Source organism: Nansenia antarctica (genome assembly GCF_963989245.1).
Source record: "Nansenia antarctica genome assembly, chromosome: 1".
NCBI classification, from domain to species: Eukaryota; Metazoa; Chordata; class Actinopteri; order Argentiniformes; family Microstomatidae; genus Nansenia; species Nansenia antarctica.
The window spans coordinates 731,683-750,012 of record NC_137674.1 but is presented as its reverse complement, the minus strand read 5'-3'; the positions used below and the strand labels follow the sequence as shown (position 1 = coordinate 750,012).

Below are 18,330 nucleotides of genomic sequence, written 5' to 3'. Positions count from 1 at the left end.
AGGGTTAATGTAGTGTTAGATCAGGGTTAATGTAGGGTTAGGGTCAGGGTTAATGTAGGGTTAGATCAGGGTTAATGTAGGGTTAGGGTCAGGGTTAATGTAGGAGTAGGGTCAGGAGAAGGGGGAGGACCTCACAGGATGTGTGGAATGTTTTCTGGGCAAAAACAACTTCTCTCTCTCAACTTCACTCTCTTCCTGGCCTCTGTCCAACACCACACTTCATACAAATACAGAGTACACACACACACACACACACACACGCACACACACACACACACACACGCACACACACACACACACACACACGCACACACACACACACACACACACACACACACACACACACATACGTAGACACACAGACATTTCCAGGAAGTAGTCCCGCCCATAAACACTTCTAGAGAAACGAAACTTATCTCTGACACCTTGTCAGTCTGGCCCTAGTGTCGTCTAAATGACTCTCACACACCCACCTCAGTGTGGTCTGCTCCAATCACAACCTCTCTCCTCCTGGCCTCTGCCCAACACCACACCCCATACAGGAACAGGAAGTGTTCCCGCCCACAGACACAAACACAGAAATAAAACTGACACGATCTGGCAGTGAAGTGAAGGCTGGACCGGGTCTTTATGCAGGGCTAACGATGTGGTAATTGTGAACAGCCGGACAAACGCACACCTATTTAATTTAATTTTAATTTAATTTAATTAATTTAATTTTGCCATTTAGCAGACGCTTTTATCCAAAGCGACTTACAATTACGAATTACAGGGACATTCCCCCTGGAGTAACTGAGGGCTAAGTGCCTTACCCAAGGGCACACTAGTAGTGGTGTGGCTTCAGGCGGGATTTGAACTCACAACCTTCCGATCCCAAGTCCAACTCACTATCCACTAGACCACCACTACCCCCCACTACACCTGAAGCCACTCCTGCCAATTAGAGGGAGAGAGGGTCAGGGTTAATGTAGGGTTAGGGTCAGGGTTAATGTAGGGTTAGATCAGGGTTAATGTAGGGTTAGATCAGGGTTAATGTAGGGTTAGGGTCAGGGTTAATGTAGGGTTAGATCAGGGTTAATGTAGGGTTAGGGTCAGGGTTAATGTAGGGTTAGGGTCAGGGTTAATGTAGGGTTAGATCAGGGTTAATGTCGGGTTAGATCAGGGTTAATGTAGGGTTAGGGTCAGGGTTAATGTAGGGTTAGATCAGGGTTAATGTAGGGTTAGATCAGGGTTAATGTGGGGTTAGGGCCAGGGTTAATGTAGAGTTAGATCAGGGTTAATGTAGGGTTAGGGTCAGGGTTAATGTAGGGTTAGGGTCAGGGTTAATGTAGGGTTAGATCAGGGTTAATGTAGGGTTAGGGTCAGGGTTAATGTAGGGTTAGGGTCAGGGTTAATGTATGGTTAGGGTCAGGGTTAATGTAGGGTTAGGGTCAGGGTTAATGTAGGGTTAGGGTCAGGGTTAATGTAGGGTTAGGTCAGGGTTAATGTAGGGTTAGATCAGGGTTAATGTAGGGTTAGGGTCAGGGTTAATGTAGGGTTAGGGTCAGGGTTAATGTAGGGTTAGATCAGGGTTAATGTAGGGTTAGGGTCAGGGTTAATGTAGGGTTAGGGTCAGGGTTAATGTATGGTTAGGGTCAGGGTTAATGTAGGGTTAGGGTCAGGGTTAATGTAGGGTTAGGGTCAGGGTTAATGTAGGGTTAGGTCAGGGTTAATGTAGGGTTAGATCAGGGTTAATGTAGGGTTAGGGTCAGGGTTAATGTAGGGTTAGATCAGGGTTAATGTAGGGTTAGATCAGGGTTAATGTAGGGTTAGGGTCAGGGTTAATGTAGTGTTAGATCAGGGTTAATGTAGGGTTAGGTCAGGGTTAATGTAGGGTTAGATCAGGGTTAATGTAGGGTTAGATCAGGGTTAATGTAGGGTTAGGGTCAGGGTTAATGTAGTGTTAGATCAGGGTTAATGTAGGGTTAGGGTCAGGGTTAATGTAGGGTTAGATCAGGGTTAATGTAGGGTTAGGGTCAGGGTTAATGTAGGAGTAGGGTCAGGAGAAGGGGGAGGACCTCACAGGATGTGTGGTATGTTTTCTGGGCAAAAACAACTTCTCTCTCTCAACTTCTCTCTCTTCCTGGCCTCTGTCCAACACCACACTTCATACAAATACAGAGTACACACACACACACACACGCACACACACACACACACACACACACACACACACACACACACACACACACATACGTAGACACACAGACATTTCCAGGAAGTAGTCCCGCCCATAAACACTTCTAGAGAAACGAAACTTATCTCTGACACCTTGTCAGTCTGGCCCTAGTGTCGTCTAAATGACTCTCACACACCCACCTCAGTGTGGTCTGCTCCAATCACAACCTCTCTCCTCCTGGCCTCTGCCCAACACCACACCCCATACAGGAACAGGAAGTGTTTCCGCCCACAGACACAAACACAGAAATAAAACTGACACGGCTGCTCAGTCTGGTAGTGTGTGCATCAAAATGGCAGAGAGTTTGGACTCCATCAGTTGTCCGATCTGTCTGGATCTACTGAAGGTTCCGGTGACTATTCCCTGTGGACACAGCTACTGTATGGGCTGTATTAAGGGCTACTGGGACCAGGATGATCAGAAGGGGGTCTACAGCTGCCCCCAGTGCAGAAAGACCTGCATCCCAAGACCTCTTCTACAGAAAAACACTCTGCTGGCTGAATTAGTGGAGAAACTGAAGAAGACAGGACTCCAAGCTGCTCCTCCTGCTCACTGTTATGCTGGACTTGGAGATGTGGCGTGTGATGTCTGCACTGGGAGAAAGCAGAAAGCCCTCATGTCCTGTCTGGTGTGCATGGCCTCTTACTGTGAGACTCACCTCCAACCTCACTATGAATCTCCTGCCTTTAAGAAGCACAAGCTGGTCAAAGCCTCCACACAACTGCAGGAGAAGATCTGCTCTCGTCATGACAAACTGCTGAGGGTTTTCTGCCGTACTGATCAGCAGTGTATCTGTTATCTGTGTTCCATGGATGAACATAGAGGTCATGATACAGTCTCAGCTGCAGCAGGAAGGACTGAGAAACAGGTAAGAACTACTCATTACTCATGAGTCCTAGGGGTGTAACGATACATCGATTCACATCGATTAATTGACTAACTTACATCGACGCAATGTAAAAACATCGATCTATATCGTCATCTTAAAGATACGGTGTAGTGACTACATTATGGGTTCATGTTCTCCTCTTACTGTTGGTTGTGTAGTGGGAGGGAACCAGTTCTGGCACTAGGGGCAGAGGGGAGGATTATTAACGTTGCAACTTCCTGTTTAGACACAAGAGTTTTGGTGATCGATTTCCTGGTCCTGTACGGAGAGTACAAGTTGTTATTTTGATTAAACAGTTATCATTACGTTGCCTACGTCTTTCCTTTTTCCTCCGGCACTACACTGGTGACCCCGACGTGGATTTTTGTTAACGTAATTGTGTACAAAAACCAGCGAGCGAACATTACAATCCTGCAAAATGTCCGGGCGAGGAAGACGTTCAAACCAGCGGCAGCCATCACCATCCCCTGTCAGGGTAACGCGTGGTGCGCACACTCCCACTCTCAAGCTACCAGAGTTCTGGGACTCAACGCCTGCTGCATGGTTTGCTATTGTAGAGGCACATTTTAACAAAAGTGACATCGATGACGACGACGACCGGTACAACCATGCTGTGGCAATGTTGGGCAGCTCCACCGCAGCTCGAGTGGTAGGTTTTTTGTCTGCTCCCCCGACGACGAACAAATATGAGCGCCTCAAGGCCCTGCTTCTAGAGACATTTGAACTGTCCACTGCGGAGAGGGTGCGTCGCCTATTTGCCATGTCGGACTTGGGTGACGAGAGGCCTTCTGCGCGCATGGAGAGGATGCTAAACCTGCTCGGTACAGAAGACCCCATGATCCTCTTCACAGAGCTGTTCATGCGCACATTGCCAGCTCAAGTTAGGATGGCGCTGGCCAACACCGCCATCATGGAGCCCCGCGCCCTGGCCAGGGAGGCGGACCGGTTCGTCTTGGCCATGCCTCAACGGTCCCCCGACCTGCTCGCTCCCGCGGCCGCCCCGCCACCCGACCGTCGCAGGAGAGCGAAGGATGACGCCAGACCTTCTGGCCAGCAGGGTAACGCTGCGGGCCATTGTTTCTACCACGCCACTTTTGGCGCCAAGGCCAAACGGTGCCGCTCACCCTGCACCTTCGGACCGACGGGAAACGGCGGGGCCGGCACTCAGTAGTGGCCCTGAGCGCTGGCGTCACCAACAGGCTGCTCTTCATACAAGACACCGCCTCTGGTCGCAGTTTCCTTTGTGACACAGGTGCCCAGTGGAGCATCATTCCGGCAGAGAGATCGGATGTGGCGAAGGAGGAGCGTGGTCCGCAGTTGGCAGGCGCGGACGGCACACCTATCTGCTCTTATGGCACTAGGGCGGTGGACGTGTGCTTCGGAGGGCAATGCTTTTCGTGGGATTTTGTCATAGCGGCTGTCACATTTCCCCTCCTTGGTGCGGATTTTCTGTGCGCCCACAACCTGTTGGTGGACGTGGGGAACAGGCGCCTGGTCAACTCACAGACTTTCGCTTCCTTCGCCTGTACGCAGGGGGAGGCGGTCTACAGCGGGTGGTCCAATACGCTCGCCGAAAGTGACCAGTACCTTCGGCTGCTCGCCGAATTCCCCGACCTTACCAAGCCCACCTTCTCCGCGCCCACGGTGAAACACGGAGTGGAGCACCACATCGAGACCGAGGGGCCTCCCCTCCACGCCAGGGCCAGGCGCCTCAACCCGGAGAAGCTGGCCATCGCCAGGGCGGAGTTTGCGCATATGGAGCAGGTGGGCATCGTTCGGCGCTCGAGCAGCCCCTGGGCGTCTCCCCTGCACATCGTCCCTAAGTCGGACGGCGGGTGGCGCCCATGTGGGGACTACCGCCGCCTCAACGACGCGTCCAAGCCTGACCGCTACCCGGTCCCACATGTCCAGGACTTTTCAGCGAACCTGGCAGGCAAACGCTTCTTCTCCAAAGTGGACCTGGTACGGGGGTACCATCAGGTGCCGGTGCACCCCGAGGACGTCCCTAAGACGGCCGTAATCACGCCATTTGGACTCTTCGAGTTTCTGCGGATGCCGTTCGGCCTGAAGAACGCGGCGCAGACCTTCCAACGCCTCATGCACTCGGTGCTCCGGGACCTACCATTCCTCTTCGTCTACTTGGATGACATCCTCGTCGCAAGCACCACGGAGGAGGAGCACCTGTCCCACCTCCGGGCCCTTTTCACACGGCTCAGCCAACATGGGCTGATTGTCAATCCGGCGAAGTGTGAGTTCGGACGGAACACCATCGACTTTCTCGGGCACCGGGTCTCCGCAGAGGGGGTGACCCCCCTCCCCTCGAAGGTGGAAGCTGTCGCTGCTTTCCCGCGCCCCAGCACAATCAGCGAGCTCAAGGGGTTCATCGGGATGGTAACCTTCTACTATCGCTTCCTCCACCACATCGCTCACATCCTGCGGCCTCTGTACGATGCCCAGAAGGGCAAGACTCTGAAGCAGCCGGTGGACTGGACGGCGGAGCGTGTCAAAGCCTTTCAGGACACCAAGGCGGCCCTGGCCCGCGCTGCCATGTTGGCCCACCCCTCGCCCTCGGCACCCACTGCTCTCACCACGGACGCCTCTGACTTTGCTGTGGGAGCGGTGTACGAACAGTGGGTTGGGGACGCCTGGCAGCCTCTTGCATTCTTCAGCCGCCAGCTGTCTCCCAGAGAGCAAAGGTACAGCACATTCGACAGGGAGCTCCTCGGGCTGTGGCTTGCTGTCAGACACTTCCGTTTTTTACTGGAGGGCCGCGAGTTTACGGCCTACGTGGACCACAAGCCACTCACGCACGCCATGTCCAAGGTGGCGGAGCCGTGGTCCGACCGCCAACAGCGCCAGCTCGCCTACATATCCGAGTTCACCACAGACATCCAGCACGTTGCTGGGAAGTCCAACCAGGTCGCGGATTGTCTCTCCAGGGCGGTGGTTGGTGCGGTCCAACTGGGTTTGGACTACGCGCGCATGGCTGCAGACCAGGCCGCCGACCCCGCCGTCCAGGCTCTCAAGTTGTCGGACACAGGACTGCGCCTAGAAGAGGTGGTTTTCGGTGACGCAGGGGCCACGCTCCTGTGCGACGTCTCCATGGGTCAGCCACGACCGGTGGTCCCCGCCAACTGGAGGCGCCCCGCCTTCGAGGCGATACACGGCTTGTCTCACCCTGGTAGGAAACCGTCCTCACGGCTGGTGTCAGAGAAATTCGTCTGGCATGGGCTCAAGAGGGATGTGAGGGCCTGGGTAGACACGTGCATCGCCTGCCAGCGCGCCAAGGTGCATCGACACGTCAAGGCCCCCCTGGAGCAGTTCTCTGTGCCTGAGCGGAGGTTCGATCATGTAAACGTGGACCTGGTAGGGCCGCTGCCCCCCTCGCACGGATACACCTATCTCTTTACCATGGTGGACAGGACGACTCGCTGGCCGGAGGCAGTTCCGCTCTCCTCAACGACAGCCCCCGACCTGGCCCGGGCGTTCATCGCGGTGTGGGTCTCCCGCTACGGCACCCCTGCTGATCTCTCCTCTGACCGTGGCTCACAGTTTACTTCAGAGCTGTGGGCAGCGGTGGCGGAGAATCTGGGGGTCAAGCTCCACCGCACAACCGCCTATCACCCGCAGGCGAACGGGCTCTGTGAGCGTTTCCATCGATCCATGAAGGCCGCCCTTCGAGCCAGCCTCACGGACAGCAACTGGCTTGACAAGCTGCCGTGGGTCATGCTGGGGCTCAGGACAGCGCCTAAGGAGGACCTCCAGTCGTCGTCCGCTGAGCTGGTGTTTGGACAGCCGCTGCGGGTCCCCGGTGACTTCATTCCCAAGTCAACGGAGCCCTGGTCCGCCGCCGCTCAGCGCGCCTCCCTGCTGGACAGCGCCAGGACCTTCGTCCCGGTCCCGACTACGCAGCATGGTGTCCCTACTTCGAGGGTGCCCCCGGAGCTGCACTCAGCGAGGTTCGTTTTCATTCGTCATGATGGCCACAGGACTCCACTACGTCCTCCTTATGACGGGCCTTTCCGTGTCATCGAGGCCGGAGCCAAGAACTTCATGGTTGACATGGGGGGTAGGCCTGAGTGTGTGTCCGTTGATCGCCTCAAACCGGCCCACTTGGACCTTGAACTGCCCCTGGACTTGGCCCTGCCACCGCGCAGAGGCCGGCCTCCAGTCCTACCTCCCCTGCAGCGCCCTGGCCATTCCCCCCTCCGACCCCGACAACCCCCCGCAGCTCGCGAGCCCCCGGTCGTCACTGCCCCCCGTCCTTCCCTGCAGGAGGACGTGATGGGCGATGTCACACCTCCTCCCGCACCTCCTGGCTTTACCTACGATCGTAGGGGCCGGGCCATACGCCCTCCTCGCCGTGAGGATTTCCAATATTGAGGTGAACACTGGGGGGGCTGGTGTAGTGACTACATTATGGGTTCATGTTCTCCTCTTACTGTTGGTTGTGTAGTGGGAGGGAACCAGTTCTGGCACTAGGGGCAGAGGGGAGGATTATTAACGTTGCAACTTCCTGTTTAGACACAAGAGTTTTGGTGATCGATTTCCTGGTCCTGTACGGAGAGTACAAGTTGTTATTTTGATTAAACAGTTATCATTACGTTGCCTACGTCTTTCCTTTTTCCTCCGGCACTACAACACCTTTATTTTGAAATGGCACATTCTGCGTGACTGTCACCATTTCCGAGTTACAAAGTTAAAGAGCGCTGCACACTGCAGGTCAAGTCATGGCGAGTAGCAGGGATAACGATGACGAAATTCGCTCTCCTCTCGGTAATAAGTCGGCGGTCTGGAAATATTTCGACGAAATGCGGCACAGCAGCCAGCCAGGGTGTTCCCGTGTGGAGGGAGGGAGGAGGGAGGAGGCGTGGCGTGTGTGTGTGTGTGTGTGTGTGTGTGTGTGTGTGTGTGTGTGTGCTTGAGAGAGAGAGAGAGAGAGAGAGAGAAAAGAAAAAGGGACACAAGAAAAGGGACAACCAGTAGGACATACATACAGTATGCCATGTTTTATTCTCTGCACCACCTGCTTTATTTTATTTATATTATTTTTATTTATTTTTTCATGTCATTGATATTATGTTGTTATGTTGTTGTTCGTCATATCTGTGATTGTGCTTTGGCAACACTTGTAAAACGTCATGCCAATAAAGCCTGTTGAATTGAAAAATTGAATTGAATTGAGAGAGAGAGAGAGAGAGAGAGAGAGAGAGAGAGAGAGAGAGAGAGAGAGAGAGAGAGGTCTCCTGAACATGTTGATCAGTTAGTTTTTTTTAAGAAAAACCTCCCAAAGAAGAACACTGGAGGATATACTTAGTGATCTGTCAATATGCACTAAGAATGCGGAATTGTTTACATTTGTTTTGTTCTCCAGCTGAAATTGCTAATTTTGGTTAAGAAGAATGTATATAACATGTACTGCATTTGCACTTATTATTTATTATTATTTTATTATTATTTATTATTATTGCACAAATATACTGTAGGTTAAATGGTGACCGTGGTTCAGTTCTAACTGTTAAAAATACTGTGTTTATGAGACAGTAAAAAAGTGAACGTTTACAAAAATCCTGCCTTAAAAAAGGGGGGACAAGTTCTTCCAGTTTTGTTTCATAGGACATTAATGTTTTAAAGCTGAATATCTCTTGTTTGTGAGACTAGTGAACGGGTCTATTTTTCTTTTTGTAACAGAAGAATACTGTATAATACAATATGATTTAAATGCTGGATACCTGGAAGAGCTCACAAATAAAATGGTCAAATCATATTGTAGTTGTTTTTGTGAGTTGATAATTGTGTTAGATTGGCATATGATATCGCGTCATATCGATCATATCGTCATATCGATCTTGAATCGAATCGAAATCGTATCGTGACTGACATTGTGATATCGTCAAACATTGTATCGTCATACAAACAAATCGATATAATATCGTATCGTGATGAAGCTGGTGATTTACCTCTGATACATGTAGAACACATCGAACAGAAAAGGCCAATAACTCATTTTGATTATGATTGAGGACAATATCAATATACTTCCAGAGATCCAAAGTCTCTTCCACACTACTGTGTTCATGTATTGGAGAGGGTAAAGGTTGTTGGAGTTATTGTTTTACAAGCTGGTTCTTGTCAGACAGGTTTTCAGAGGGAGAATGATTAACTCATAACACCCTGCACTTCCTGTCTAGCTTTCTATTCTCTCTGTCTCCAGTAACCATCAGGAGATCTGCCTCCATGACTTTTCATAATCCAGCGTCCAGCCTTTTGTTTATCAACAGATTCTAAACGTGATTCATGAAACCAGAAGTGTCCTTTCAATATGAGTGATTACTTTATAATCACAACGCTCTTTTATAAAGTAAAGATGATAGTGTGTGAAGTTATTGTTTATCATAATTCACAGTATTTATTAAAGTGTGTTTGTCCACAGAAGCAGCTGGGGATGAGTCAGCAGAAAGTCCAGCAGAGAGTCCAGGAGAGAGAGAAGGAGCTGAAGGAGATCCAACAGGCTGTGGAGTCTCTCAGAGTGAGTATTGACCAGAGGAGACGCACCATTTCACTGCTCTCCTCCAGTCAGCCACTCTCCAATCCCACTGTGTGTGTGTGTGTGTGTGTGTCTCTGTCTGTCTGTCTGTCTAAAAGCGCTCTGCACAGACAGCAGTGGAGGACAGTGAGAGGATCTTTACTGAGCTGATCCGCTCCATTGAGAGAAGGCTCTCTGCTGTGAAGCAGGTGTCCCAAGATGGCCGCGCGCTTAGACGCTGCAGCTGGGGGGGCTACCACACTGGTGTTTCATTGTGTTTTTAAGTACATTTGTATGTTCACTTTTTTTTTTAGTACTTACAGGGAACAGTTGTGTATATAGTACCTACAGCAGGCTCGACTTATTAGAAGTCGGCACGCAAAACGACAAGATAGTTACGGCGGATTTCCTGGAGCAATACAGGATAAACAAGGACATCGCCCGGCTACCGGGAGAGCCCTGGTTCACAGTCCCCTCCCTGAGGCGGAAACGCCGGCGCCGAGACCGTAGGAAACGACGTGGCCGCCGGGGAGGCCTGCTAGCAAGATTGAGACGCAGCCCAAACAAACCAGCTTTGCCAAGCATTTTCCTCTCCAACGTCAGATCCCTGACAAACAAGATGGATGAACTGAGACTACAGGTTGCTAAAAACAACATCGTAGGGGATAGCTGTGTGATTATTCTGACTGAAACCTGGCTAAATGACAACATTGTGGACGCAACTGTTAGCTTGGAGGGGCGCACGCTACACCGCGCTGACCGAACGGAGCTTAGCGGTAAGTCCCGCGGAGGTGGGATCATAATATCGACGAAGGATAGCTGGTGCTTAAACACGAAAACTGTAAGTAGCCACTGCTCCCCAGACCTGGAATACTTGACTGTTAAATGCCGACCCACATACCTCCCTAGGGAGTTTAACGCGGTGCTAATAACATGTGTGTATATAGCGCCTAGCGCAGACAGCAGAGTAGCATTGGCGCGACTATATGAAGTCATCAGTAGCCAACAAAGCACTGATCCACAGGCTATTCACATCATAGCGGGGGACTTCAATCATGTCGACCTGAAGGCAGCACTACCCAAGTTCTATCAGCATGTGAAATGTGCAACGAGAGGAGAAAAAACACTGGATAAGGTATACACCAACATCAAACGTGCTTACAAGGCTAGTCCGCTAGCTCATCTAGGCATGTCTGACCATGTGTCAATCCTCCTGATTCCTGCATACACTACAATGGGGAAAAGTGCTCCCATCACCACTAAGACTGTCAGAACCTGGCCAGAAGGGTCCGCTCCACTGCAGATCTGCCTAAATGACACCCTATGGCAGGAATATGAGCATGAGGACCTGGAACAGTACACGTCGTCGGTTCTGAACCACATAGTGAACTGCACCAACTCAGTCACCGTGGACAAACGGGTCCGGGTCTACCCCAACACGAAGCCATGGATGACTGGGAAGGTCCAAAAACTGATCAAAGAGAGGGACAACGCCTTCTTCGCAGGGAAGAGCACACCGCTGTACAGCTCCACCAGGGCCAACCTAAAGCGCGGCATCAAAGCGGCCAAGGCAGAGCACAGAGAGAAGATTGAGGAATGCCTCCTGAGCAACGACTCCAGGCGGATGTGGCAGGGGGTTCAGCAGATGACAAACTTCAGAGCCAACAGGCTCACAGCCGCAGAGGACGACCCCCTGCTGGCGGGAAAGCTGAACACCTTCTACGCCCGGTTCGACGAGGGGCGAACGGAGGTAACCGCAACACAAACACCACTCTCTCCAGCTCTCAGCAGCCTCACCCTCACAGAGCATGAAGTGAGACACGTACTGAAGGCGGTGGACCCCAGGAAAGCCTCGGGGCCGGATGGCGTCCTGGGACGGGTGCTGAGAGACTGCGCCGACCAGCTGGCCGGGGTTTTCACCAACATCTTTAACCAGTCCCTGTCCCAGGCCACCGTCCCACCCTGCCTGAAAACCTCAACTATCATCCCAGTCCCGAAGAAAAGCACGGTGAGCTGCCTAAACGACTACCGCCCGGTGGCACTCACACCAATCATCATGAAGTGCTTCGAGAAACTAGTCCGGGCCCACATACTCACACGCCTCCCGCCCAACCTGGATCCATACCAGTTCGCCTACAGAGCCCACAGGTCCACAGAGGACGCCATCGCGACGACTCTCCACGCCACTCTATCCCACCTGGAGAGGGGAAACAGCTACGCGAGACTGCTCTTCGTGGACTTCAGCGCCGCCTTCAACACCATCCTTCCAGACAGGCTAGTGACCAAACTACTAGACCTGGGTCTATCACACTCTATATGTGCGTGGATCAAGGACTTCCTGACCGACCGCCCCCCAGAGGGTGCGGGTGGGCCCCCACACCTCCACAGCCCTCAGCCTCAGCACTGGGTCCCCCCAGGACTGCGTGCTAAGCCCCATCCTCTACAACCTCTACACCCACGACTTCACCCCCGTCCACCCCAGCAACTACATCGTAAAGTTTGCAGACGACACCACCGTGGTGGGATGTATCTCGGGGGGGGACGAGGCGGCGTACAGGGATGAGGTAGAGCAACTGAGCAAGCTGTGCAAGGTTAACAACCTGCTGCTGAACAAGTCAAAGACCCAGGAATTCATCGTAGACTTCAGGAGGAAAAAGTCCGAGATCCAGCCCCTGCTCATCGACGGAGAGAGCGTGGAGAGAGTCTCAACCCTCCGATTCCTGGGACATCACATGCGGGATGACCTGACCTGGAAGGACAACACAAAAGGCACCATCAAGAGGGCACAACAGCGGCTATACACCCTGAGATGCCTCAGGAAAGAACACAACAAGCAGGAGATACTGGTGGCCTTCTACCGCGGCGCAGTGGAGAGCATCCTCACCTACGGCATCTGCAACTGGTTCTACAGCTGCACAACAGCGGAGAGAAATGCGCTACAGAGAGTCGTGAGAACAGCACAGAAGATCACCGGCGCCCCCCTCCCCTCTCTGGAAGAGCTGTACAACACACGCTGTCTCAGGAAGGCCTCCAAGATCTCCAGGGACCCGACCCACCCTGGGCACGTACACTTTATCAGGCTGCCCTCGAAAAGGAGGTACAGGACCCCGGCCGCTAAGACAAACAGACTGAAGAACTGCTTCTACCACAGGGCCGTCAAGGCCCTGAACACAGCAAAGGCCTAAGTTCTGGGCCCAGGACAGTCTGGACGGATTGTATGGCAGCTAGTGCTGAGGCACAAACATGTACATTTCAAGCCTGCAAACTGTGACACTTTAAATAACGTGAAAAAATACTTTTGTGCAATATGACAACCCTAGTTGACTATCTGTGCAGTATAGTACAGTGGATTGTGTACATAGGCTTTATTTATGTAAACTAGCTCCTTACCTTCTTGTGATTTTATTCTTTTTCTAAAAGTTTTTTTTTTTTTCCCTTTCCTAACACCAGGGGAGCCACCCCTCCTAAATTTCGTTGTTTGGTACCTGTACTGTAGCAATGACAATAAAGTCCATTCATTCATTCATTCATTCATTCATTCATTCATTCATTCATTCAGCTGATCAGAGCCCAGCAGGAGGCAGCAGTGAGTCAGGCTGAAGGAGTCCTGGAGCGACTGGAGCAGGAGATAGCTGAGCTGAGGAGGAGAGACGCTGAGCTGGAGCAGCTTTCACACACAGAGGATCACATCCATTTCCTCCAGGTAACGACACTGACCCTCCATCTGCAATACTGAAGGGAGATTACTGTTCAGTCATTCTGTTTTACATTACTGTTCATGTATTCTCTCTCTCTCTCTCTCCCTCTCTCTCTCACTCTTTCTCTCTCCCTGTCTCTCTCTCTTTCTCTCCTCTCTCCTTCTCTCTCCGTCTCTCTCTCTGTGTGTGTGTCTCTCTCTCTCTCTTTCTCTCTCTCCCTCTCTCTCTCCTCTCTTCTTCTCTCTCCTCTCACCCTGTCTCTCAATGTGTGTGTCTCTCTCTCTCTCCCTCTCTTTCTCTCTCTCTCTCTCTTTCTCTCTCTTTCTCTCTCTCTCTCTCTCTCTCCTCTCTCTTTCTCTCTCTCTCTCTCTCTCTCTCTCTCTCTCTCTCTCTCTCTCTCTCTCTCTCTCTCTCTCTCTCTCTCTCTCTCCAGAGTTGTCAGTCTCTCTCCAGTCCCAGTGTGTGTCCTCTTCAGTTGTTTGGAGATGTGAGTGAGGCCGTGTCTGAGCTGAGAGACAAACTAGAGGACGTCTTTAACGGGGAGTGGCCCAAGATCTCAACTACAGGTGGGTCAAAACTCTACCTGTAATATCTTCACACAATCAACTTTAGACCTAGTCTAACCTTAGTCCTAATCATCACTTTATACACAGTGTCATATACTATAATAACTCTATCTCCTCTGTCCCTCCCTCCCTCTCTCCTTCCCTCTCTCTCTTTCTCTTCCTCCCACAACACTCTCCCTCCTTCTGTTCTCTCTCCCTCTGCTCCGTCCCTCTCTCCCTCTTCTCCCTGCCTCCCTCTCTCCATCTCCTCCCTCCCTCCCTCTCTCCATCTCCTCCCTCCCTCTCTCCATCTCCTCCCTCTCTCTCTCTCCATCTCCTCCCTCCCTCTCTCCATCTCCTCCATCTCCTCCCTCCCTCTCTCTCCATCTCCTCCATCTCCTCCCTCCCTCTCTCTCCATCTCCTCCCTCCCTCTCTCTCCATCTCCTCCCTCCCTCTCTCTCCATCTCCTCCCTCCCTCTCTCCATCTCCTCTCTCTCTCTCTCCATCTCCTCCCGCTCTCTCTCCATCTCTTCCCTCCCTCTCTCCATCTCCTCCCACCCTCCTCAATCTCCCACCCTCCCTCCCTCTCTCTCCCTCCCTCTCTCTCCATCTCCTCCCTCTCCTCCCTCTCTCCATCTCCACCCTCCCTCTCTCTCCCTCTCCACCCTCACTCTCTCCCTCCCTCCTCTCTCCCCCATCCCTCCATATTTCTCCTTCCCTCCCACTCCTCTATCTCCCTCTCTTTCTCTCTCACTCCCTCCCTCTCCTACATCCCTCTCTCTCTCCCTGTCTCTACCTCTCTCCTTCCCCTCTCTCTTCTCTCCCTCCCTCCCCCCCCCACCTCTCTCTCTCTGTAGTGAATACAGTGGATGTTTTCCTGCCAGCAGAGCCCAGGACCAGAGCCCAGTTCATCCGATGTGAGTGTGTTTATCCTGAAGTAGCTGACAGTCTCTCTCCACAAACCCTGACCCAAACCTATAGTGCGGGTAATGTGCAACATTTTAGGGTAAAATTAGGGTAAATTTCATAAATGCATGAAACTTGGTATATGAGAGATGGCGGGAGGGAGGAGATGGAGAGAGGGAGGGAAGAGATGGAGAGAGAGAGGGGGGAGATGGAGAGAGAGGGGGGAGATGGAGAGAGAGAGAGGGAGGGAGGAGATGGAGAGAGAGAGGGGGGAGATGGAGAGAGAGGGGGGAGATGGAGAGAGAGAGAGGGAGGGAGGAGATGGAGAGAGAGAGGGGGGAGATGGAGAGAGGGAGGGAGGAGATGGAGAGAGAGAGGGGGGAGATGGAGAGAGAGGGGGGGGAGATGGAGAGAGATGGAGGGAGGGAGGAGATGGAGAGAGAGAGGGGGGAGATGGAGAGAGAGGGGGGAGATGGAGAGAGAGAGAGGGAGGGAGGAGATGGAGAGAGAGGGGGGAGATGGAGAGAGGGAGGGAGGGGGGAGATGGAGAGAGAGAGGGGGGAGATGGAGAGAGAGGGGGGAGATGGAGAGAGAGTGAGTGAGGAGAGAGAGGGAGGAGATGGAGAGAGAGAGAGAGAGGGAGGGAGGGAGGGACAGAGTAGAGAGAGTTATTATAGTATATGAGAAAGGCTGCCGGGGGCATTGCAAGTGCAGAAAAGCCTCCTTAAAGTGCACTGCTCTGTGTCAGTGTGGAGGAGACTGTGGAGACAGTGAAGAATAGGTGTCAGGGTAGTGTGTGGTGGCACCTTTATTTTTTTTATTAAACTTCCTTAAACTTGTTCCCTTGTCCCAGTGTGTCTGCTTCTGTGATCCCTGGCACATTATGAGGTCTGAGGTCACCACTAACTATTCACCTGAAAGCTTTATGATGTTGTATATGGTATCATTGTAATCCTTGACCTTCAGAACATAGGGGTAGACATCACCTGTTCTGTGTTATCATGTTTGGTTCAGGAGATATGAAGCAAAATACACAATTGGGCTATGGCGGAAAGGAAAATGGCCGCCACGGCCACTAGAAGGAGTTTTTGCGAGGGCTCCACGTCTGAAAATGTTCAGGACCCCAAACTGTACAAGAGTACCAAGTTTGGTGCTTTTATGAAAAGAAAGGATGTTTTCACATATTAGCCGGACTACTAGAGAGCTCTAGGAGAGGCAGAGACTCATCAAAGACAGCTAGCTACATATCTATGTATGTTAATGAGCTTCATGTTAATGAGCTTCATACTAATGAGCTTCATGCTAATGAGCTGTATGTTAATGAGCTGTATGTTAATGAGCTGTATGCTAATGTACAATGTGGGTGTGGCTTAGAGAGTAAGTGGGCATGGCCTGTATACATGTGGGTGTGGCCTGTTTCAAAGTGGGCGTGGCTTAGACAGTTAGGGGGAGTGGCTTGTATCAAAGTGGGTGGAGCTTGTATCAAAGTGCGTGTGGCTTAGACAGTTAGGGGGATTGGCTTGTATCAAAGTGGGTGTGGCCTGTATAAAAGTGGGAGTGGCTTGTATCAAAGTGGGTGGAGCTTGTGTCCAAGTGGGAGTGGCTTAGACAGTTAAGGGGCGTGGCCAGACAGTTTAATTCCTTAATTAAAAGCAGGAAGTAGCTTTATCAAAGTGGGCGTGGCCTGTATCAAAGTGGGAGTGGCTTGTATCAAAGTGGGCGGAGCTTGTGTCCAAGTTCAGCCTGATGCGCTCTGGAGTGAGGTACAGGAGCATAAAGGCTAGAACAAACAGGCTGTCCAACAATTTCTACCCATGGACCATCAGAACACTGAACAGTAGACATAAGACATGTTCATAAATGTTTATCTTATATGTGTATATGTTTGTGAATATGTGAATATGTTTTGTGGTTTTTTTGCACCTTCGGAAGAGCCACTACAATTTCATTGTATAGGCAACTGTACAACGACAATAAAGTCTATTCTATTCTATTCTATTCTAAGTGGGAGTGGCTTAGACAGTTAAGGGGCGTGGCCAGACAGTTTAATTCATGAATTAAAAGCAGGAAGTGGCTTTATCAAAGTGGGCGTGGCCTGTATCAAAGTGGGAGTGGCTTGTATCAAAGTGGGCGGAGCTTGTGTCCAAGTGGGAGTGGCTTAGACAGTTAAGGGGCGTGGCCAGACAGTTTAATTCATTCATTAAAAGCAGGAAGTGGCTTTATCAAAGTGGGCGTGGCCTGTATCAAAGTGGGAGTGGCTTGTATCAAAGTGGGCGGAGCTTGTTTCCAAGTGGGAGTGGCTTAGACAGTTAAGGGGCGTGGCCAGACAGTTTAATTCATGAATTAAAAGCAGGAAGTGGCTTTATCAAAGTGGGCGTGGCCTGTATCAAAGTGGGAGTGGCTTGTATCAAAGTGGGAGGAGCTTGTGTCCAAGTGGGAGTGGCTTAGACAGTTAAGGGGCGTGGCCAGACAGTTTAATTCATTCATTAAAAGCAGGAAGTGGCTTTATCAAAGTGGGCGTGGCCTGTATCAAAGTGGGAGTGCCTTGTATCAAAGTGGGCGGAGCATGTGTCCAAGTGGGAGTGGCTTAGACAGTTAAGGGGCGTGGCCAGACAGTTTAATTCATGAATTAAAAGCAGGAAGTGGCTTTATCAAAGTGGGCGTGGCCTGTATCAAAGTGGGAGTGGCTTGTATCAAAGTGGGAGGAGCTTGTGTCCAAGTGGGAGTGGCTTAGACAGTTAAGGGGCGTGGCCAGACAGTTTAATTCATTCATTAAAAGCAGGAAGTGGCTTTATCAAAGTGGGCGTGGCCTGTATCAAAGTGGGATTGGCTTGTATCAAAGTGGGCGGAGCTTGTGTCCAAGTGGGAGTGGCTTAGACAGTTAAGGGGCGTGGCCAGGCAGTTTAATTCATGAATTAAAAGCAGGAAGTGGCTTTATCAAAGTGGGCGTGGCCTGTATCAAAGTGGGAGTGGCTTGTATCAAAGTGGGAGGAGCTTGTGTCCAAGTGGGAGTGGCTTAGACAGTTAAGGGGCGTGGCCAGACAGTTTAATTCATTCATTAAAAGCAGGAAGTGGCTTTATCAAAGTGGGCGTGGCCTGTATCAAAGTGGGAGTGCCTTGTATCAAAGTGGGCGGAGCTTGTGTCCAAGTGGGAGTGGCTTAGACAGTTAAGGGGCGTGGCCAGACCGTTTAAATCATGAATTAAAAGCAGGAAGTGGCTTTATCAAAGTGGGCGTGGCCTGTATCAAAGTGGGAGTGGCTTGTATCAAAGTGGGAGGAGCTTGAGTCCAAGTGGGAGTGGCTTAGACAGTTAAGGGGCGTGGCCAGACAGTTTAATTCATTCATTAAAAGCAGGAAGTGGCTTTATCAAAGTGGGCGTGGCCTGTATCAAAGTGGGATTGGCTTGTATCAAAGTGGGCGGAGCTTGTGTCCAAGTGGGAGTGGCTTAGACAGTTAAGGGGCGTGGCCAGGCAGTTTAATTCATGAATTAAAAGCAGGAAGTGGCTTTATCAAAGTGGGCGTGGCCTGTATCAAAGTGGGAGTGGCT

At 51.3% G+C, this 18,330-nt stretch overlaps 1 protein-coding gene across 1 annotated transcript in view; it reads left to right on the top strand.

Annotated features, from left to right (window-relative positions):
• Positions 1 to 2,510: 2,510 nt before the first annotated feature.
• Positions 2,511 to 18,330, top strand: part of LOC308173737 (E3 ubiquitin-protein ligase TRIM8-like) — a gene marked incomplete at both ends in the record, with an annotated part of 89,935 nt that continues 74,115 nt past the window's right edge. Inside the window, 3 exons of the mRNA XM_080548780.1 lie at positions 2,511 to 3,086; positions 9,541 to 9,636; positions 13,807 to 13,897. Of these exons, the coding sequence (XP_080404906.1) occupies positions 2,511 to 3,086; positions 9,541 to 9,636; positions 13,807 to 13,897 (763 nt within the window). The remainder of the gene's footprint in view (positions 3,087 to 9,540; positions 9,637 to 13,806; positions 13,898 to 18,330) is intronic.